Below are 23,349 nucleotides of genomic sequence, written 5' to 3'. Positions count from 1 at the left end.
CGCGGCCGGCCCGCGGCCGCCGCCGCGCGCTGATTGGCTGGCCGCGGCCGGCGGCGGCGCTGAGTGGCCGGGCAGATTCGCTGGGTCAGGGCTGCAGAGGCGCCTGGCGCACCGGCGGGAGCGGAGCCGCGGCGCGCGCTCGCCGGGACGCCCGCCGGCCGGCCGCCGGCCCGCCAGCCTAGCGAGCGGCCCGGGGCGCTGAGGGGGCTCGCGCCTCGCCGGGCGCCGCCGCCTTGGCCGCCATGTGCTCCCAGCTCTGGTTCCTGACGGACCGGCGCATCCGCGAGGACTACCCGCAGGTGCAGATCCTGCGCGCCCTCCGGCAGCGCTGCTCCGAGCAGGACGTGAGCTTCCGGGCGGTGCTCATGGACCAGATCGCCGTCACCATCGTCGGCGGCAACCTCGGTGAGCCAGGCGGGCCCGCGAGGGCGGGGAGGTGCTCCGGGGTCCCCGAGAGCCGGCGGGTGGGCGCGCGCACCCGCCCCTCCCCCAGCCAAGCCTCCTTCGGGCCCCCCAAACCAACCTCTCTCCCCTGAGAGACCTCTTTGGATTAGAGAAAGCCCCTAACCTTGAGAGCTTCTTTGACCACCAGCATCTGTCCTGAAGCCAAGATTTGAGAACGGGGTTTAATTCACTTAGGGGACTGAGTTTGGAAGGAACTCGAATTCACCTGAAGCCGCCTGGAGGTCCGAGAAAAATCAAGCTACTAACCTTAAGTTAGCAAATTCTGTTTGCAACGAAATCCTGTCAGCTTAGATTTATAGAAACCACATTAAATTTATAAAATTGCCATTAAAATGAATGTTTTAAAAAGTTTCCGGGAGTGTGCAAGCATCAGTAATACACTACACAGAGTATTATTGCCAAACGAGGAACCGGCATGTGGGGCGAAGCCTGAGAAAGACTGGAGTCACCTCTTGAGTGTAAAGTGGGAGAAGAGACCTTTGATGGGTTTTCTTTAACTCGTCCTCCTCCCTGAAGGAGTTGAATTCTGACTCCAGAAAAGCCAAGATTTCCGGTACAGACAATTCTGGCCTCACTGATTTCTCCACTACTGTGTCCACGGTAGACGTTTTTTGGGTAGATATGGACATCATGTGACCCTGACCTCAAAAGGTTAAGTATGTTTTTAGATATTCTTGATTATCCTTATACAAACAGTCTCCAACATAGGAATCCTGGTTTAGGAACCTCCCCCTGGCTTGCAGTTTTGAGTCTGTCCAGCCTCCATTCTGGAGGTATCTGTTCACTTCAGGAGGGGCCAGGACTCAGTGGGTGCTGGGGCCAGTCAGGGTGCTTCTTGGAATACCATTCACATTATTTCAACCATACCTGGTTAAATAAACTAATACTTCGTTACTTTTCTTTGGCAGGGGAAAGGGATTCCAAATTCTGAGCAGGCCACTTACAAATGAGATTTTGAATATGACCTGTTTCTGAGTGAACATATCTATTCTAAATGTTTCATCCATAAATTTATCTAAACCCTTTGTAAGTAATATTGGGTTGTATAGCCTGCTGGAGAAATACACTACAAACATCAGGTATCATACATTTAGTCTAAAACAGTGGCTGTCAACCATAAAGGGCACTATCTCTCTAGTCTTGCTTTGCTAAAACTCTCACAGTTAGTTAATGTGGAACTAGATTCCTGGGCAGGCAGGCAATCAGCAGACTTGGATTCTTATTACAGCTTTACGCTAACACGTATCTTGACTTTGCCTTGGCCAAGTCACTTTATGTCTTTGAATTTCCAGTTTCTCATTTATAAAACTAAAGGTTAAGTTTCCTCTAGCTTTAAAATTCTGTCAGTATCATACTTAAATGGAATACTCTGTTCTTTTTTACCAATCTAGATCAAGTATATATATCTTTCCACCCCGCGAGTAGTTCTGTTTGCTCTTTATTTATTTTACAGCCTGTAAAGATGCCTTTTTTGAGGTACAGTAACATCATTCCACACCATGTTCCTGTTGTAGACCTACCACACATTCTGTGAAAGAGTAGAGAAGTGCTCTCTGTTTTGGATCTAAAACCCCATTTTAAAGAATCAGTCATAGGAAAAGAGAAAATTAAACTCTAGTGCTGCAGGAAACAGTTCAACCCTTTTGTTCAGTGTTTTAAACTTTTGCTGGAATTCATGTGTGAATGCATCTCAGTCTATTCAGAAACCAGGAGTTACTTCTTTTTAAACTACAAGAAAATCTTCTTAGTTATTTGTCTAGCTGATAGAGAGACTGAAGACAGGTATTTTTGAAGCAGTTTTCAGTTTCTGCTAGTTCAGAGATTGCCCCACACAAATCACAACACATAGAACAAACCTATTAGATCACTGTTTCTGCCATCCAAAGCAGTAAAAAGATTTATTTGGTGTGTGTGGATGGATTAATTAAGGCACAAGGAAGTGAGTTCCATGAGAAGGGTGAGCACGTTGGCTTTGTTCAGTGCTGTAGCAGTGTCTAAATATTGCCTCACACACAATAGGCACTCAGTACATAATAAGCACTCAGTAAATATTTTTCAGTGCATAAAGCTATGCAGTCTTTCCCAGTTTCTTCTAGACTCAACTATAAAAAACCCTCGGTAATTTGCTGAGCCAAAGCATTCCTCTGAAATGAACTCCAGAACTTACTGGGTTTGAAATACAGAAAGAGCTACAGTGACATTGATGCGATTTCCCACTTTGAGAATTATTGTGAGAACCGGAAAGGAGTCTGAGATCATCCATTCGGACCCCTTCATTTTACAAACAAAGAACCTGATGCTCAAAGAGATGAAGTTACTAGCTCAGTGCCACCCAGCTGGTTAACAGCAAACCAGTGATTAAAACCCGATCTCCTAACTCCCAGCCAGTGATATGGAATAAGTATGCCTTAGGACGTCTGCAGCCCATAGTTCCTTTCTCAGTAGGTGTGGAATTGAACTGAATTACATTCAATTGAGGCTCAACAGTGATGTTGCAAAGGAATGTTATAGTTTAGTAAGTTAAGGTACCACCTTTACTTGGGCTTCTTACCTTCACTCCTTTCCATTCCTTCCTGAGACTTGTGTAGGAGTGCATGAAGGAGTCAGTTTGGGACAGATATGGGCCATGATTCTGCCCGTTGCGTAAATTCATTCCCAGTCTTTCCTCTGTGGAGGCTAGTGGGAACCCAAACCCATAGTTGAGAATTTCGGATTATACCTGAAATAGGATTCGGACAAGAGATGAAAAGTTTTGGATTTAAAGTTGGTGGGAGGGGAAAAAAAAGATTGGGAGAGGGAAATAGCTAAGTGGCAGAGCGCGTGCTTAACATGCACAAGGTCCTGGGTTCAATCCCCAGCACTTGGCCATTAGAAGATAAATAAATAAATGAAAGTTGCAGTTATGTTAAACGATAGAGTACAAATAAGCTGGAACAGCTGTGCAAATGCAAGATTTTATGTTTATTCTTTTTAACTCAGTGATCTCTCCAACCCAGCACAGGTTTGGGTAGGGAGGCTACTGGGAAGAGTAATGACCTTCAGGTGATGGAAGCAATCCTGTAGAAAACACTAGCCCTTCACCTCCCTGCTGGCTGTAGCATTATGAGAATCCTATCCATCTCTAATTCCTCCTTAGAAACCACAAATTCTTCATTCATTCATTCGGTACATACTTGTTAATCTCAATCCCAGGAATAAGGTGGTGGTGAATGTGGCACCACAGTGCACATTGCTATAGTCAAGGCAAAATATATGCAGCGCCTAGTTTGTGCCAGGCATAGGTCTAGGTTCTTTTTACACATTAATCTTATAAACATCAGTAAGGATATCTGGGCACAGAGTCCTGGCTGGCTGTTGGGACCAGTACTCAGTAAATCTGGCCTCAGCACTTTCTGTTTCCTCTCTTCCACTCCACCCCTACATCAGCCTACACCCACTTCACCATGTCCCTTGCCCTGAAATTGCCTCTACCTGAGATGCTTCTCTGGTCCAGCTACCTCCCACGTGGGGAACTTTTATTCATCCTTCTTATCCAGCTCAAGTCCCTCTTCTCTATAAAGTCTTTCTTCAACTCCTTCCCCTGTCCCCAAGCAGTCTCTTCCATCTGCTGGCAAATAACATCGTGCAGACCTTTTAAGATAGCATTCATCATATTTTATTATGATTTATCTATTTGCAAAGTTTGTCTTCTCTCACTCCCTAAATGACTGGGGATTCCTCAAATGTATGCGACAGAACAGGTGCATAGTAGGCCTTCAGTTAATGTCTGTTGAATGACTGAGTAAAGTGCCTAAAAGGCTAATTAAGGCATGTGAGACTTTTGCTGTGATTAGCTGCTGTGTTTAAGAGATCATGATTGGATGCGTAATTGTTTTGGTGATGAGGACATTTATTTATTTGAGGACAGAGTCACTGGTGCAGATTAAGTGCTCTGACCACCCACTGTTCTTTACAGTTAACTGTCTCAAGAAATGAGCATTGTCCCTAACTCAGGGCCAGATACCAAGACAGAAGAAATGAGTCTGACCTGGAAATGAGCGTGCGTTTCAGTTTGTCTCTCAGGAGCAGGATGATTCAGCATTCTTCCCTTGCTCTCAGAGCTGAAACCTTGGTGGCAATATGGTAGTTTCTAGGTCAGGTTCTTTACATTAAGGTGTTGTGGGATACTTTCACTGGGGTCTTTGTAATGATCAGGTGAGTAAGATTTAAAAGGTTTGGGTGAAGGGAAATGCTAAGTAAATTTGAATGAGGAAATGGTATTATCATAGGCTTCCAAAAGACCACAGAGGCTTCAGGGAGAAAGGATGGACTTCTGTTACTGTGCAGGAAGACACTAGCAGGAAGGGGTGCCACGCTAACCTTGGTGCATAAAGGTTCATCTTTAACCTCAGTCCCTGCTAAAGGCCTGTGTCTGACACCCTGTAATCTGAATACACCACCATCCAGCACTAGTGGAAAGGTCAGAGGGTGGGTGGAAGCACTGACCATATAATGTTTCCAAACTGACGTGAATGCTGAGTGGAGACACCTTACCCCTGAGTCCACATTTATAACTGTAGGCTGACCTCAAGGACAGAGGATGGGTTGAAGTGTGGTTTGTGTTGATGTTTCTGACAGTTGTTTTGGGGGACATCTCATGAACTGTGTTGGGAAACGTTCTAGAACCAATAGATTGGGATCCTTAGTGGATCACAAAGCCCTCCTTGTAGATTTCTGAACCACCTGTTGCTACCGTCACACACCTCCACCTAGTTTGTTAGGCTTGCCTGGTGGAAGGAGTCCAACCATCATCCATGAGGTCCATGTCATCTCCATCCATCTATGCCTCTTTGTCATTCCCCTTACTACCAGAGAGTCCCCTGACATCCAGGTCCATCAGTACCAGCCTCACTTCACTCGTCCCCCTCCTCCCAGTGGGTGATTAGGTGAAGCCTCTCCCGGAAGTGGATAAGGTGGTAAGTGAGCCACCTTATCCACTTCCGGGAGAGGCTTCACCTAATTAGGGCTTTATATTATTTTAACATAAACCTATAGCAAAACCTGAAATTCTCAGTCTATTTCTACTTAACCCTTCACTACTGAAAAAGAACTCGACTATGAGGAAGTGGTAAATTTAAGTTACTTTGTATTGAAGAACTAACAGGAATAATGATTCTTCATTCCTGTAACTCTGTTATTAATACTTGAATACCTTGTACGTGTCAGTGAATCTTCACAACAGTCTATTCACTCCTTTATTTCATTCCACAGTTATCATCTGGGTGCCCACCCAGGCACTGTGCTAGGTGCTGGAGACAGAATGAAGAGAAGAACACAGTCTTCACCCTCCTTATTATGATTTCATTCATTCATTCATTCACTCAACAAATACCTGTTGACTACCCACTACATGTAAGTTATTCTAGGCACCAGAACAAAACAGGCAGAAATCCCTGCCTCTAGATGGAGAGACAGAATACAAACTAGATAAGTAAAATAGATAGCATGTTGGTGAAAAGAACCAAGGAGGGAAAAAGTAGGAAATGGGGATAGCTCAGTTCTGGGCGTGGGGGAGGGGATTATGATTTTTAGACAACGTGGCTGGAGTGGTCCTCACCCAGAATATGATGTTCAGGTGAAGACCTGAAGGAGGTGAGGACGCAAGCCATTTCGATATCTGGGAGGAGAGTAGTTCAGGCAAGAGGGCACAGCAAGGAAGCCAGTGTGGCCAGAGCAGAGCGAGCCAAGGGGTAAGTGTCAGGAGATGAGGTCAGGGGATGAGAGGTGGAGGCGGGAGGGGAACCACAAGAGGGCTTTGTGGGTCATTTGACTCTGGAATGAGCTGAGAATCCCCTGAGGAGTTTTGAGCAGAGGAGTGATATGAGCTGCCCTGTGTTCACAGGGTCATGCCAGCCACGTGTTGAGGACAGACTGATGACTGCAAAGACAGAAGCAGGGAGGTCACTTAGGAGAGGTTACTGCTGCAGTTCAGGTGAGAGATGGGGATGATGATCATTGGACTAGAATGATTTCAGGGGAGGGGGTGCAAGGCGACTGGATTTTGGATATATTTTGAAGACAAGGTTTTTAGGATTTGCCTACTGGATCAGACATTGGATGGTCAGGAAAGACTAGTCGAGAAGGACTCTAAAGTCTGTCCTGAGCAGCTCCAAGGGTAAAGTTTGCCATTTACTCATGTGGAAAGGATGTGAGAGAGTAGGTTTGGGCAGGTGGTGAGGACCAGGACTCAGTCTAAGATGCCATTAAACATCCAAATGGAAATGGCAGGTAGGCAGTTTGTCATATCAGTAGGGATTCAGGGGAAAGCCCTGGCCTGAAGATATCAAAAGTAGGAGCATCTCCACACACCTATCAAGCGAGTGACTACAGATAGAAAAGAGAAGAGGTCCAAGGACTGAGCTCTGGGCTACTCCACTGTTAAGCGGTTGGGCAGAGGGGGAGGAACCAGCAAAGAATCCCCAGTAAAAGAAATGAAGAAACCCAGGAGAGTGTGGTGTCCTGGAAGCCGAGGGGGGAAAGTATTTAAAGAAGGAAGATGTGGTCAGCCTGTGCCAGATGTTGCTGGTAGATCGAGTTAAGACAAAGACTGAGAATTGATCATTGGATTTAGCGACGTGGACTTAGCACTTGATGAGATTTGTCTACTGTGACTCTGGTAAGAGCAGTTTCAATGAAGTAGTGGAAAACAGCATATATGCACACTCTTAGAAGTTTTGTTATAAAGGGAAGGTTAAAAAACATCGGTTGATAACTTGCCATGGACTGAACTGTGTTCTCCCAAAATCCTGATGTTGAAGCCTTAATGCCCAATATGATGATATTTGGAGGTGATTTACTTTAGATGAGGGCGTGGGAGTGGGACCCCCATGATAGGTTGTCTCCCTCTCTCTCCCCGAGTCTCCTGCTGGTTCCTCACCATGGGAGGCTGTAGTAGGAAGGCAGCTGTCTGCAAGCCGGGAACGGGGCCTTCACTGGAACTCAAAACTGCTGACACCCCAATATCATACCCCAGTCTGATGAGACTGTGAGAAATAAATGTCTGCTGTTTAAGCCACCCAGCCTGTGGTATTTTGTAATAGCAGCCTGAGCTAAGACATTGCTCAAAGGTGGATCCGAGAGGCTTTTCTTCTTCTTCTTCTTCTTTTCTTTTTTTGAAGTTCTTTGCTCTTTTCTTGATGATTTTATCATAAGTAAGATTTGTAATACTTAAACTCTAAATGTTATCCATTTCTTGCTCCTCTTGCAGCTTCACAAAGCATGAGGATGACCTCTCCATAGCTCTCCCCCCCCACCCCATTGTGGGGGAGGAGGTAATTAGGTTTATTTATTTATTTTTAGAGGGAGTACTGGGGACTGAACCCAGGACCCTGTGCATGCTAGGCATGCACTCTTCCACTGAGCTACACCCTTCCCCGAGGCTTTTCTTAAAGAAGGGAGAAATAACAGCACATTGTATGCTGATGTGAATGATGCAGTAGAGAGACAGAAATTGGTGAGGTAGGAGAGAGATGAATTGCTGGAGCAGTGCTTTAAGTGACTGATATGGCTTGGCCTAAACTGGGAACAAGGACACTTCAGCCATCGTGATAGAAAAGGTAACCTTTGTGCCGGTGGGAGCTTAGAGAGACGTTCTTTTCTGATTGCTTCAGTTTTTCTCATTGAAAGAGGAAGCGTGAGAATGAGAAGGAGGGAGGAAAAAGTGAAGGTTTGAGGCAAGAAGAGAAAGCGTGAAATCGTGTCTAGGGTTGAGGGTACGAGAGGTCTAGGGAAATGGAATGCTTACCAGGCAGCAATAAGCATGCTCTTGAGGCCGGTCAGCAGATTTGTGGATTTTTCTCAAGATGTGCTCTGTTGCACAGGAGGACACATGGAGCAGGCAGAGAGTTGAATCTGTCTAACCAGAGTCATGGTTTAGCCAAGCAAGAAACAGGTGCAAGGATTTGAGGGTATATGCTGTGCTGTTGACCATGGAATTTAAATAGGGCAAGAGGGGAAGTGAGGGTGTGAAGGGGGTGAGGGATAGTGAAAAGATGGGGGAATATATGCATGGTAGTTCCTAGTGGTGTCCAAGTGTGGCTGGAGTTGGGGCACTAGAGAGTACTGGAAAGATAGGAGACAGTGGCTGGAGATTGGAGTTATGATGATTGTGTGAAGTCTAGAATGTAGCCGGGAGTGGTAATTGGGGAGGGGCGGTGGACAAGATCCTGGGAGGAAAGGAAGTCAAGAAACCAAGAGGCCTGGGCATTGGAGGAATTTTTCATAGGCATGCTGAAATCACCAACATCTATGACAGCGTGGGAGAGTCGGTGAGTCAGGAGGCAGAGCTTCAAGCATAGGGGAGTGACCTGCACAAGTGGAAAGATGTGTGGTGTAGTCTGATGGGAGCCAAACTGGGTGTTTTGTGGGGAGAGAAGGAGAATGGTCTATGAGGAGCAAGGAGCACATCTCTCCTACCTCTGGGTGCAGTAATCCCGGGGCGAGGAAGAAAAAACAGCCACAGCTTGGGAGGGCTGGTGGGGAAGCAGTGTCACTGGGCAGATAGAGATGGGGCTCAGTTGGACTCAGAAAAAGAAGGGGAAAGGAACACTCACTACAAAGGTCAAGGATAGGGCATTTGCTGCCCATCAAGTCCCATTGACTGAGTCCCCGAGGGCACAGGGGAGATGGGCGGGAATGGAAAGTGGAAGTCCAAAAGGCAATGTTGGAGCCGAGTTGGGGTGAGAGTCCAAGGAAATAACATGACCTTGGAGACTGGAGTCTTGAAATGAAAGGGGAAATGGCCTTGATGAGATTTGTCTTCGTGGTTGCAGGAAAGACTGTGTCGGTAAGGTGGGGGAGGGAGGAAGGTTTTCAAGTTCTGGGACCCTTCCATTTTACAGAAGGGGAAACTGAGACCCCAGGAAATTATATCTTGCCAAGCTGTTAAATGACAGCAAAGAATTAAATCAAGCTTCCGACCTGCTGGCCGGTACTTTATCCACTTTGCCTTAGTTGCCTTTCATCTCACATGGCCTCAACTTCTTGAAATGCCTTTTTCAAGTGCGTTAGCCCCGGGATGTCCCTGCACTCAGTGCTCATAGTTGCTCTGCCTGTACCACTGACTTGTCTCTGAGAGTGGATTTTATGGCTTTATTCGTTTTACACCTTTCTTCTGAGCCCAGAAGCACTACAAGTCAGCATCTTGTTTCTAAAATTTTCCTTGCTTCTCTCTTAGAGATCATCACCTAACTGTGCCCTCCTCCTTTGCCGTCACTGTTCTCTGATATACGTGCCTGCGAGAGCACTCCTCACGTTGCGTTGGAACCTCCCCAGCCCCTGCCCAAACCAGACTGATAACTCTTCTTAACACCAAGGTGCTCTGCACAGAGCATCAGTGACATTAGTTACACTTGTGTGTTTTCTTTCTTCTTAAATTCCAGGGACATTGTTTGTTTCACCTCAACCCCTGTGCCCGGCTCTTAAGAGTGCCTGTTCCTTAGCTGTCAGAGGCCCCCTCGTGTCCCTTTTGCCTTTACCACTTGATGGCACTGCCCACCCCTTCCTCCTGTCTAACCGTCAGCACCCAAATCTCTGTCTGATGGCTTACTCTGATCACAGGAGCTCACTCTGCCCACAAGTTCATGGCCATCCAGAAGGGCCAGGAAATTGATACCACAGCCGTGGATCAGTTCTGAATCAGGCTGGGTTGGTATATAAAAATTACAAATCTCTAGCTCCCTTGCCCTTTGGGTTGAGTAACTGAGGTGTGTGCACTCAACCATTTCTTACTGTTGCTCGGCAGGATTCAGCCCCAGGGACTAAGGTGATCTCTCACTTAAGAACACACCCTCTATGTGCAGCATTGTCTTTTCTACTCCCCTCCCAGTGTTTCCTGCAGTTACCATCCTAATAATAAATCTCTTGCACTTCAGTCTTTGTCTCTGGGTGTCCTTCTATGGAAACCCAGACTAACACTGGGTTTGGCCCAAAGTAAAGTAGATACTAAATAAATCTTCACTGAATGAATGCATGAAACGTGCATTGAGGGACTGAATGAATTAAAATCGTTAATGTCATTATTTTTCTCTGTAAGGAGACTATAAGGTCCTGGTAGGCAGAGACCACCTGGTTCATCTCTGTATTCCTGCTCCTTTGTGTGTCTGACTCATCTCAACAACAGTTCAATAACAGCTGAATTGAATTAAATGACCTCCAATAGCAGTTTATGGAAAGATAAGGTGGCCACATAATGACTGTGGGTTTTAATGAGGTGGGAGTGAGATTTCTTTGGGCATTGTAACAAAGAACTTTAAAAGGGACATTACAAGATATTGAATATAGTTCCCTTTGCTATACAGAAGGAACTTGTTTTTCTTTAATCTATTTTTATATATAGTGGCTAACATTTGCAAATCTCAAACTCCCACATTTTAATAACCTTTAATGAAAAAGAATATGAAGATGAATATATGTATGTATATGCATGCCTGGGACATTCTGCTGTACACCAGAAACTGACACATTGTAAGTGACTGTACTTCAATTAAAAAAAGTGGTGTGGGGGAAGAGGAAAGGCAATAGAATCTACTCAAGAATAAAAATAACTACCAGGTAAGAGCTCAGTGGTAGAGCGCAGCGCTTAGCATGCACGAGATCCTGGGTTCAATCCCCAGTACCTCCATTAAAATAAATAATAAATAAACCTAATTATGCCCCCCCCAAAAAAGTGGAAAAAAAAAACTTCCTTATGAGAAAATATGGGGGCAGGTGGGGTTGGGAGGGTGGGGTAGAAAGAGACTGGGGAAAACCTGGAGAGTGACTGATGAGCCAGGTCATGTTTGGGATGACACGTCTTCCTCCTGGCATAACACGGTACCCCATGCAGCACTTACGGCTTATTATCCACTTACTTTATATATATTGTGGATTCCTTTCTGACAACTTAGAGAGCTTCACTACCAGCCACGGTTAACTGATCCAAGAAGAATGGTTCTAAAAGCTGCCGTAACTCAGGTCCTTGCTTGCTCTCATGCTATAGTGTCCTGCTGTTTTCTTATTTCTGCCACTTGCTTTGTACATGAAGAGTTTTTTTTTTCCTAGCATACAAGAAGCCAGTTGAGTTTTGAAGCTTGCTTTTTAGTTGTGAAGCCAGGGATGTATATGTGTGTACACAAAGGAGTGCTGTGTGCTCACAGGTCTGGAGGGTGGGACCCACTGTGCATCAGTTCCGTGTAAATGAAAAGACTTTGACAGTCAGATCTGGTGTGGGGACCCATATACAAGACGACTTTAATTTAAATGTGATGATACATGCAAAGTACCTCCAAAACAACAGCTGATCAATAAAAACGTTAGCTAAACTCAGCTCTGGATGACTGCATCTTCTATTATTCATGCTTTATCCCTCTATTGGTATGAATGATTGAGAATGGTTTTCCATTTTTAGAGTGCTACATCCCCATAATGATTTGCTTATTTCTAAAGCTATTTCTCTGTATTATTAAGTGCATTTCTTTGTGGTTGTACATATAAATGTGAAAGCCTAGTTGTGTAGAATTAATTTAATCTACTATATAGGTTAGGGGGAAGAAGGCTCAATTCTTTGGAAAAGTTAATCATTTTTGGATCTTGCTTTTAATATATTAGAATATTTCCAAATATAAATAATACAGTCCAAAGGAAATCAGAACATAATTACCCATGAAAGTATATAATTCTTTTTTTTATTTTTTTATATATAATTCTTTTTAAAAGGAATATGGAGAAAATATTGCTGTAGTTTCAAAAAGTTGATTTAGACTAGGTTGACTATTGGTCTTTATACTAACAATTTTGGAGTCTGATCTTTTTCACTATCTCATTGACCTGTTTGGAGACAGAGTGATCATTTCAGTTTTTTTTTTAAGTGGTTTGAGTTCTAAACAGTAAATCTCAAGCCCAGCCTAGGAGTCTGGGAGACCCTAAATATTGCAGAAGCAACTCAGCTCCCTCCCCCTGCCCTGCTTCCCAGGTCAAGGCGATGTCCTAGAGCACTAGGGCACTTAATCACATGAGATCCCTTCTTATTGAGGGCAAGAGCCCCTCATTGTTCAGGGCTTTCCTTCATCCACTGGCAGCCAAGCAGAGCCCTGCCCTCCCAGAGGTCCTGTGTCAGCTCTTCATTCCCTTGGCTTAAGGCCTGTAGATTGCAGTGGGAACATTCAGGATCCTAGGAAAGGTGACACATTAAGCTCCATCCTTTCCAGAGAGGAGACATTAATGGGGAGAGGGAGAGAGATTAAAAAGTGGTTAAAGGTTTCAGAATTCACCGACAGGTTTGCCAAGCGCCAGCCAAAAACCCAAGCTCTTCTTGGCCATGGCTGTGTGGAACTGCGATTCCTGCTGATGGACGCCGCGGCGAGCAGCATGCTCTTGTCTACTACTTCCTGAAATGGTGATTTAGACTAGGTGTAGACAGCAAAGAGAATGGGAACGAACAGGGGGCAAGTGACGTTGCCCATAGCAAGGATGCTGGAGCTGGGTCAATGGACAAAGGAGTAACTGGTTGTCTTCCTAGCACAGTCAGAGACCAGACCCGTCTAACTGCTTGGGAGAGCATTTTCAGCTTCATATTAACCCACTCCATTCTTCGTTTATTAAAGGCTCCAGTTGGAATGAGCCAGGCCCAAAGATTTACCTTTGGAGAAGAGAAATGAAGTCCTGGTAAGACTTCCTAGGTGTATGTGAACCTGCTCATTGAGGCTGAGCTGTCTCTGTCCACCTGTGGTTGGTAGTTCCAGAAATGATTGACTTCTTTTCTTCCCATTTAGAAGTTTAACTGTTTGTCTGTGGTCTCATGTTGAGATTTAAAAGCCAGACGTTTCTGCTGCTTCTCATCTCTCTAGGTCACTTTTCTGTTGCAAAGCCATTTTTTGTCATCAGGTGGTAAAAATCTCCATAAAGTGTCCTACCTTGCTCAGTAGAATGTCTATGCAATACTAATGCCAGTGCCTTAACGTATGTATAGCGTTTTGTAGTCTTCAAAGCATTTTTGCTTGCATTTTCTCATTATGTAATGTTGTCCTGGGCTTTTGCTTTTCCCCTGAGTGTTCTGTATTTACTCACCATTTTCACCAACCTGAATCCTTTTCTTTCTTCTCCTACCGACTCTGAGGATATCACTCAGGGTTTGCTTTTTCTCCCCCTTTCATATTATTTTCCCCAGGGGTTGTAAGTGGCAAAGGAAAAAGCACATATAATTGATACTGTTTTCTGATGGCAAAGTGAAGATAACCTGAGTGCTCTTTTCAAATCATCCCTGAGAATTCTGTTCCAGTTCCCTGGGTTCACACCATCCGCAGAAGTACTAGAAACAATCTAACTTGATGACTGCACCTGCATTCTTTTTTAAAATTGGTGAGATACCTAGAAGGAGAGAAACTGTACAAGTTAGATCCATGCAGTAGTTTTGTGGTTTTGGGTGGTTTTTTTTGTTTGTTTGCTTGCTTTTGTTTTCCTTAGAGTTTTTGTATTAATATTATTCATCCTCGGATAGAGAAGTAGTAACTTCATTAGTACCTTTTGTTTTCTTGGAATTATTTGGTTGTGTACCTCTATCACTTATGAAATTGAAGGTGCTTTAGGTTAAAGCCTGTAAGATGGTTCTCAAACTGTGTTTAAAAGGTTTTCTTTAGAGCATTTTAGAGACTCCTTTAAGGGTCGCTAAGGCAGACCAAGCAATTCCTGAACTAACCTCTCATTGCCCTGTCTATCCCATTTCTATCTCCATCATTGCATCCCTGCATACTGAGATGCCTAGGTGACTACGTTGCGTAATACAAACCATAGGACATCAGGGTTGAAAGAGACCAAGCAAATTGCTGTGAGCTTATCTAACCTTTGCATTCCTTCTGTGCCATCCTCAGATGACCAGTGAGCCTCAGCCCATTCTATCTGAAGGCAGTGGAAAAGTATCGCTTTTGCTGAGCCCAAAGCTATCTCCCTGTAGCTTCTGTACAGTTCAACAAACATTGAGTGCCTATCACGCACCAGCTATTGTCCTAGGGGCTGGGGATGCAACAGTGAACAGTTAGAAAAAATAATGCTCTTATGGCTTGTTCTGTCTCTTGAGGTCATAGAAGATGAGCCAAATAACTCTTCTGCAGGGAGCCCTGCAGATACTTGAAGACTGCACTCCTGTTCCTCTGAGTCTTCGCTACAAAATAATACTCCCAGTTCATCCAGTGTCATCTAAGTTTAAGTCCTTTCACTGTGTAGATATATAGCCCAATCGTTTTTGGATGCATTTTAGTTCTGTTCAATGTTGAATTTATTTTAGTAGATTGATTTCTTAGGTTTTTTTTTTGTTATAAAAGTAAAATTTGGAGACATTTTGGAAAATACCAATGAGTATAAAATAGGAAATCACCTATAATTCCATTACCCCACTGATAAAATGTTGGTATATTTCCTCTAGCCTTTTCTAATTTGTATTGATAATTTTGTATCCTGTTTTTCTCACTTAACTTGACATTTTTGCATTCATTGGATTCATAATATTCTAGCTAACTTTTAAAGACTGAGTAGTAAGATACTTTACTTAGTAAGACACTAAGTAAGGGTAGTAAAGATACCTTAAGGGACCTGCACGGCGCTCCTTGTCAGGAAGCCTCCAGCCTCCTGAGCCACTATACCTTGAGTAATACTAGTCTTATATATAAAAGGAAGGCGCTGGACTACATCATCTCCTGTGGACTGATAATCTCCTAACTTGGATTATTCTTGCTATACTGCCCTTTTTTCTCGCCCGTGCATTCTTTTGGGTCTCCTCAGTATCATGCTCTGCACATCTGGAGTGTAGGGTGGACAGTAGCGTCTCATCACAACGGGATATCCAGGTGCCATTCTGAAGGCTGTCTTCCTGCTAGGTTCAGTCTTGAGGAGTCTGTTGGAACCAGTTCTTCCTGCGGGAGTAGAGGACGGCCAGCACAGAGCTCACCTTTTCCTTTGATTGCAGGTTTGCAGCTGAACCAGAAGGCGCTCACCACCTTCCCAGACGTGGTGCTTGTCAGGGTGCCCACACCCTCTGTGCAATCGGATAGTGACATCACAGTCCTGAGACACCTGGAGAAGTTGGGCTGCCGCTTAGTCAACCGCCCACAGAGCATTTTAAACTGTATCAACAAATTCTGGACGTTCCAGGAGCTGGCTGGACATGGGGTCCCCATGCCAGATACCTTCTCCTACGGTGAGTGTCCTTAAAATAGGGTCGGGACTTGTCTTCCCAAATCACCTGCATCTTTATGTTTTCTCTCCCCGGAAGCCCCCTGGTATCTCTTGTTGGTTTTCAAGGTGAATCTGTTCTTCTTAAGCAATTCAACATCTTGAGTCTTTACCATGGTCATTCCCTCTGTCTGAAATGTCTTTGCTTCTTTCTCTCTGGAATTCATTCATTTAGTAAGTATCTGGAACACACTGTGTGCCAACTACCACACTCTGCACTGGGCTCTGGCAATAAGTAAGAGAGTCCTGCTCTCAAGGCATTCTCCGTTCATCAGAGGCAGAGGACAGCAAGTAAACAGGCAATTTCAGGGCAGTGTAGTAAATGCCATGGTAAGAGTTAGTGCGAGGTGGTCTGGGAATACATAGGGGAGTGCCTAATTTCAGCAGAAGATATTGAGGAAGGCTTCCCAAAAGAGATGGATAACTAAGCTGAAGTTATCCAGCCAAAGCAAGGGGGTCAGGGGAGCAGTCTAAGCAGAAAGCAGGATATAGAAAGACCTAGAGGCAAAAGAGAACATGACCCATCAGTGGTATTTGGAGGGGTCTGTAGAACATAAGGGAGATAGACTTGAAATATAAGGCTAGAAAGAGAAGTAGCCACGTACAGTATATGAAGGAGATCAGAGACTAACAGGAAGTTACTGGAGGGCTTTAAGCAAGGAAATGGCCTGAGCAGAGTTCAGAATATCAGTTTGGCTGCACTGTGGAGGAGGAATTAGACTGGGACAAAACAGAGACAGGATATGTAGTGTTAGGCTTTGTAAACAATGCAAGTGACTAATGACGGTCTAAACTAAGGAGATAAGTGAACAGATTCAGATAGAACTGTTAGGACATGATGCCTAATTGGATATGAGGGGTGTGGAGAGGACTCAAGAGTGGCTCTGGTTTCTGGTTTGGGCAACCAGATGTGAAAGCCAACACTCACTAAGACTAGAAACATGGAAGAGAAGGAGCAGATGGCGGGCAGGAGAGTGTCGGGAGAGATTATTTCAGTTTGGGGCACATTCTGTTTGAAGTCACTAGTATATGCAAGTAAAAATATTCAGTAGGTAGCAGATAAGTGGATCTGGAGCCACTGAGTGAAGGGTAGCTAGGGAAGTGGATTTGGAGACCTCCATTATGTTAAATGAAGTCACAAGAATGGAAGAGATTACTCAGGGAGAATATATAGAATGAAGAGGGGGTGAACTGTACACCTAAAGTGGTTTAAAAGGTCGATTTTACATTATGTGTATTTTACCACAAGAAAATAATAAAATTTAATAAAAGAGGGTTCAAGAGGGAATCCTTTAGGGAGTGGGTAAAGGAAGAAGAACCAATGCAAGAGACTAAGTAAGAGCAACTGGAGCGGTGAGAAGAGAAAGAAGAGAGATGACAGAAGCCAATGGGAAGAGCATTCCAAGAAGGATGGCATACTTAAAAGTGGTGTTTGAGTCTGAAAGGACACGTAACGTAAGCACGGAGACACATGTTTTGGATTCACCAACAGGGAGTTCAATGAATACAGCTTCAGCTTAGTGATGGGAGAAAAGCCCACTTGTTAAGGATGAGGAAGTGAATGGGAAGTGAGGAAATGGAAACCCTTTGAGTACTTGATCGTAGGGATGCAAGGCTGTAGTTCAAGGATGATGCAGGGTCAAGGAACAGGGGTTATATTTGTTTAAGAAGGGAGAGAACTGAGCATGTTTAAAATGCTGATGGCATTAGGAACTCGGGGGTGGAAGATACAGCAGAGAGGGGATACTTAATGGTGCAAGATTCCTGAGAAGAGGAGAGGGAGAGGGTCCAAAGCACAGGTGCAGGGATGGTCTTAGATGAGAAGGACCCCTCTTGCACTGTATTACAAGGGAAGGACAAAAGGATGGCTAGTAGAGAGGAGATAAGTTTATCAGTGGGTGTCAGGAAGCTGGCACTTCTCTTCTTATAAAATGTCCTCTTTATGAAGATGCCCCTGATTAACTACTCTGCCCCTGCATGCTGCTTTATTATTTTTTTTAATCATTAGCACTTCTGTGACAGGTCTTAGTAGCATTCCAGAGTATTTTGCTTTGCAAAAATTTATGACTCCCTGTGGTAGGCAGAATAACAGTCCCCTCAAGATGCAAAGGTATAGGAAATCGAGGAAGCTTATAAAACAACTTAGAAAGATTTTAATATACATTATTATTCACATTTTTAAATGAAGAGTTAAAGGAGTGTAGTGGAGCCAATTCAGGCTTTCGAGTCACACCTTAACTTTGAGGGAGACAAATCCCAGGCTTGGTTTCTGTGGGTTGGTTTTCTACTGCTGTACAACAATCTACTGCAAATTTAGCAGGTTAAACTCACACCCATTTTTCATCTCACCATTTCTGTAGGTCCAAAGTCCCACAGCATAGCTGGGTTCTTGGCACAGGTATTGCCAGGTTGAAATCAAGGGGCAGCTGGGCTGTGACCTCATCTTTGGTCTGGGGTCTTCCAGGCTTACTGGTTGGCATCCAGTCCTTGCAGTTGTAGAACTGAGGCCCCTACTTCCCTGCTGGCTGTTAACTGAGGGCCATTGTCAGCGCCTAGAGGCTGCCCACTGCCTCCGCCACATGGCCTCTCCACTGTGGCAGTTTGCTCCTGCAAGGTCAGGAGGTAAGGTTCTCTGATACTTCATTTTCTTGTAGGGTTCACCTGCTTAGGTCAGGCCCAGCAAGAATCCTCTCCTTTTGATTAACTCAAAGTCCACTGATTATGAACCTAATCACTGGAATGCTATCCCAGTATAGTCACTGGTCCCTTCCGCACTCGGGAGAGGAGGTTATACGGGGCATGTAAACCAGCGGGTAGAAATTTTGGGGGCCTTCTTAGAATTCCACCTACCCCAACTACTGTAAAGGGAAATATCCCTGCCCTCCCTGTGGGATTGTCAAGACAATTACACGAACTAGGGCTGGTGAAGCTTCTGCCACGTCGAAGCACGTGGTAAATGTTGCTTTCCTTATCTCTCTGCTCCCACCTTTTATAAGGCAGGCGCACTAAGACTATCTGGCGAGGGAATGGGTTCAAATTGCCTAAATTGGAGAGACGCGAGGCCCCCAAAGAATTCCCACAGAGCCCGCGACCATCAGCCTTGCCTTCACTGACTTTCGCTTTTCTCGGCAGGTGGGCATGAAGACTTTTCCAAAATGATCGATGAAGCCGAGCCGCTGGGCTACCCGGTGGTGGTGAAAAGCACGCGCGGACACCGGGGTCAGTGCCGCTCCGCCCCGCCGAGCCCCTTGCCCCGCCCCGGGCGGCAGGAGCGCCGCTGGGAGAGACGGAGCTCCCCCTTGCGGAGCTTGCGGTGTCGTCCTTACCTCTTGCCCCCTCCTCGCTGCCCCACGGGCCTTGCTTTGTCCAGACCCTTCTCCACCCTTCCCTGGACTCTGGCAGCAGCCTCCTGACTTGGTCCTAACTGGTTTCCCTGACTCCATGGCCAGTGCATCCTCTCTTCTGTCGGGGAAGTCATTTCTCTGAAACCTAGATCTCTTCTTGTCACTCGCTGAAAAACCCTCCAAGAATTTGTGTTGCCTGTTAGACAAAGTTCATATTCCTTACCCTGGTACCAAAGGCTCTGGACAAACAGCCCTCACTTTCCTTTGCAGCCTTATCTGGCCATGTGACCCCTACGTAATCCATTCTGGACTAGACCATATATTTTGCTTTTTCTTGTCTTTCTTTTTTTAATTGAAGTATAGTCAGTTTATAGTGTTGTGTTAATTTCTGGTGTACAGCGTAGTGATTTAGTTGTATTTTGCTCTCTTTAAACCTCTGCTTGCTTCCCATTGTGGGAATGCTGTCTTCCTCTACCCTCTAGTGAACTTCTTATCCTTCGAGACCAGCTGCACAAGTCATGTCTTCCTCCTCCAAGTCCCAGGTCTCCTTCCCTCTCTTCCAGACAAATTCAATTGCTCTCCCCTTTGTGTTTCCATAGCATTTTGTCCATGCCTCTGGCATAGTTCTACACCTTATAACAGAGATTTATGTGCCTTTTCCCCTTTTTGACTGTGAGCTGATCAGGGGTGGGAACCAGGTCCTGCCCATCTCTGTCTCCAAGACGTACTACAGACCTCAGGGCATAGTGGTGGAAGAGGATGTATGAGCAGAAAGAAGTGCCCCCGCCCTGTGATACGTGAGCGGGTACCTTATGATGGTACCCAGATGGCATCCTGCAATGCTCAGGGCATCTAGAGTGGGAGGAGGGGCCCTAAATGGACATGGAATGAGCAGTTCCTGTGATAGGACTGTGTAGTAGAAATGAACTTGACACACTCACTGCTCTCGACGTCCAGTGTGCAGAGTAGAGACCCTGCATTGCAGGGTGATGCCCACTATGGCAGGCACCTCCAAGGGCCTGCTCGAGCCTGACAGAGGGAGGGGCCCACTCTGCCCTGAGGCCAAGAAGGCTTCAGTGGAAGGAAAGGAGACTTGAGTTGGAGTGTCGAATTTGAGCTGGAGGAAGTGGGTGAGCAAACATGCAGAAGCAGGTGTGAACAAAGTGACCTGGGAAGAGAGAGGCGTCCTGTTGAGGAGTAAGAGAAATGAGTTTGAGTGGCAAGGTGGGGCTCTGAATATTAGTCAGATATGCTACTGTGCAAAAATGCAACGTCTCTCAACTGTGTTTTTATTGTGGTAAAATATACATAAAATAAAACTCAACTAATATTTATTGAGTGCCTACAAAGCACCAGGCACTATTTCAGGCTCTGGGGATACAGAAAGGAACAGAACAAAAATTCCTACCCTCAAGGATCTCACATTGTAAAAAGGTAAGACAGACAATAAACAGAAATTAAATAGAATATATAATATTTTTAGATGTTTTTAAAATTGAGATACAATTCACAGAACACAAAATGTACCATTTTAAATTATACAATTCAGAGGATATTCACTCTTCTGCACAACCATTACCACTTATCTAATGCCACAACATTTCTACCACCCCAAAATAAATCCTGTACTTTTTTAAAGGTCATTCCCAATGACCCTTCCCCCAGTTCCTGGCAACCACTAATCTACTTTCTATTTCTATGGATTTGCCTCTTTTTGACATTTCATATCAATGGAATCATACAATATGTGGCCTTTTGGGTCTGGCTTCTCTGACTTAGCATAGTGTTTGCATGATCACCCATGTTGTAGCATGGTTCAGTATTTTATCCCTTTTTATGATTCAGTAATACTCCATTGTATGGGGATACCACATTTTGTTTATCTGTTCATCAGCTGATGGACATTTGGGTTGCCCTGCTTCGTGAATCATGCTGCTGTGAACATTTCACGTACAAGTTTATGTGTGAATACGTGTCTTCATTTCTCCTGGGTATTTACCTAAGAGGGGAATTGCAAGGTCATATAGTCACTTTATGTTTAACGTTAGGGAAACTGCCGAACTGTTTTCCATAACAGTCATGCCATTTTACATTCCCACCAGCAGTGTGTGATAGTTCTAATTTCTCCACATACTAAATAGAACTTTTATATTGGGTGTATTAATTTGTCTCGACAAATTATGCAAATAGTCACCATACCTCCACCATCAAAATAAACCACAAGCCAAAATGCATGTTTTCCAAGCATTAGCAATGTAATGACCCACTTTATATATTTATTTTTTAATTTTTAAAATATTTTCTTTAATTGAGGTATAATTGATGTGCAACATTCTATTAGTTTTAGGTGTACAATGTAGTGATGTGGTATTTGTATATATTGCAAAGTGATCACAATAAATCTAGTAGACATCTGTCACCATACATAATTACCAAATTTTTTTTCTTACTATGAGAACTTTTAAGATTTACTCTCAGCAACTTTTAAATATGTGATTTGTTTTTCTTATAGCCTTCCTAGTGCATATAATGTCGGATCTTTTTATGGTTTTGATTTGCATTTTCCTAATGACTAATGATGTTGAACACCTTTTCATGTATTGGCCATTTGTATATCCTCTTTGGAGAAATGACTATTCAAATCCTTTGCCTATTTTTCAGTTGGATTATTAGTCTTTTTATTGTTGAATTTTTAAGAGTTCTTTCTATATTGTGGTTACTACACCCTTATCAGATACATAATTTGAGCATGATTTTTTCCCCACTCTCTAGAGCATCTTTTCACTCTCTCGATAGTATTCTTTGATGCACAAAAGGTTTTGATTTTGATGAAGTTCAATTTGTCTGTTTTTTCCTGTGCTTACTTGAGCTTCTGATATTATTTTGTGCTTGCCTATTCCAAGGTTATACAGATTTACATCTATGTTTCCTTCTAAGAGTTTTACAGATTTAGCCCTTACATTTGGGGCTTTGATCCATTTTGAGTTAATTTTTGTATATGGTGTGTTGAAGGAGTCCAACTTCATGCTCTTGTCTGTGGATATCTAGTTTTTCCTGCTATTATTTGTTGAGGAGACTGTTCCTTCCCCATTGAGTGCCCTTGGAACTCTTGTCAAAAATCAACTGACCATCTGGATGAGGGTTTATCTGGGCTCTCAGTTCTATTCCATTGATCTATATGTCTGTCTTTATGCCAGGCTACACTGTCCTTTTACTGTAACTTTGTAGTAAGTTTTGAAATTGGAAAGTACCAGTCCTCCAACTTTGTCTTTCTTTTTCAAGATGGTGTTGGCTGTTGGGGTCCCTTACATTTCCATATGAATTTTAGGATCAGCTTATCAATTTCTGCAAAAAAGGAAGCTGGAATTTCCATGGAGATTGTATTGAATCTGTAGATCAATTTGAGGAGTTTTGCCATCGTAACAATATTAAATCTTCCAGTTTCTGAACATGGAATGTCTTTCCATTTATTTCAACCTTTAATTTCTTCCAGAAGTGTTTTGTAGTTTCTAGTGTATCAGTCTTGCACTTCTTTGGTGAAATTTATTCCTAAATTTGTTATTCCTTTGGATACTATTGTAAAGGGAATTGTGTTCTTAATTTCATTTTCAGGTTGGTCATTGCTGGTGTAGCACGTGGCGTCTTAGGGCAACGGACAGGGAGCAAGCACAGCTACAGCAGTTGTTAGGGTCTAGGAAACGGAAATAGATCCGAAGAAGCAGTGGACTCATGCGGGCTGTACCCTTGAGAAAGTTACTAATTTGTGGATCCTTAGTTTCCTCTTTCGTAAAACAAAAATAACTATCCTTGTCCTAATGGGTTCACAGGACTAGTATGAAGTGTAAAAGAAATAATTTTATTTTAGAAGTGTTTGGCACACAGTAGATGATTAACTAATCGTAGGGTTCTCCCCTACCCCCCACTTATTTTCCTCCTTGCTTTAAACCTGTGGGTCCTTTATTAAGTGCAGACTAAGCCCCACATTAGAACCCCTATGCCAGGAACCAAAGAACCAAGTCCCTATTTTTAGCCCCCATCACCGCTAAAAAATCCTACCTAAGATCCAGAGAATCCCCTATGCCTAGAATTGGATCCCAGCTATCTGCTGCCAGATGCCAGATCTCCTGGTGCCAAATGTCCCATTATTGAGATGTGTTTTAGAGGTTATTTTTCAGTCTTCTATGCCACTAGGGGCTGATACCCATCCCTCTTTTTATTAAGACTTCAGAAAGATCCCACTCTTCTCAAGGTGGTAACCCAAATCTTAGGAGAATCATCTCTTTGTTCCATATTTGCTAAC

At 44.0% G+C, this 23,349-nt stretch overlaps 1 protein-coding gene across 3 annotated transcripts in view; it reads left to right on the top strand.

The window, feature by feature from the left end:
• The first annotated feature begins 111 nt into the window (after positions 1 to 111).
• RIMKLA (ribosomal modification protein rimK like family member A) overlaps positions 112 to 23,349 on the top strand; it is a 29,167-nt gene continuing 5,929 nt past the window's right edge. Inside the window, exons 1-5 of one of the 3 annotated variants that reach the window (XM_074376690.1) lie at positions 283 to 405; positions 5,716 to 5,856; positions 6,347 to 6,436; positions 15,440 to 15,670; positions 18,838 to 18,924. In XM_074376690.1, the coding sequence (XP_074232791.1) occupies positions 6,379 to 6,436; positions 15,440 to 15,670; positions 18,838 to 18,924 (376 nt within the window). In that variant the 5' untranslated portion in view covers positions 283 to 405; positions 5,716 to 5,856; positions 6,347 to 6,378. Of the gene's footprint in view, positions 406 to 5,715; positions 5,857 to 6,346; positions 6,437 to 13,085; positions 13,147 to 13,648; positions 13,840 to 15,439; positions 15,671 to 18,837; positions 18,925 to 23,349 lie in introns of all 3 variants that reach the window. The other 2 variants (XM_074376691.1, XM_074376689.1) reach the window with 2 other exon arrangements.

This window comes from Camelus bactrianus, chromosome 13 (genome assembly GCF_048773025.1).
Source record: "Camelus bactrianus isolate YW-2024 breed Bactrian camel chromosome 13, ASM4877302v1, whole genome shotgun sequence".
In the NCBI taxonomy this organism is placed as follows: domain Eukaryota; kingdom Metazoa; phylum Chordata; class Mammalia; order Artiodactyla; family Camelidae; genus Camelus; species Camelus bactrianus.
Note: the sequence above shows the minus strand (reverse complement) of the source record. Positions and strands in the feature narration are given on the sequence as shown.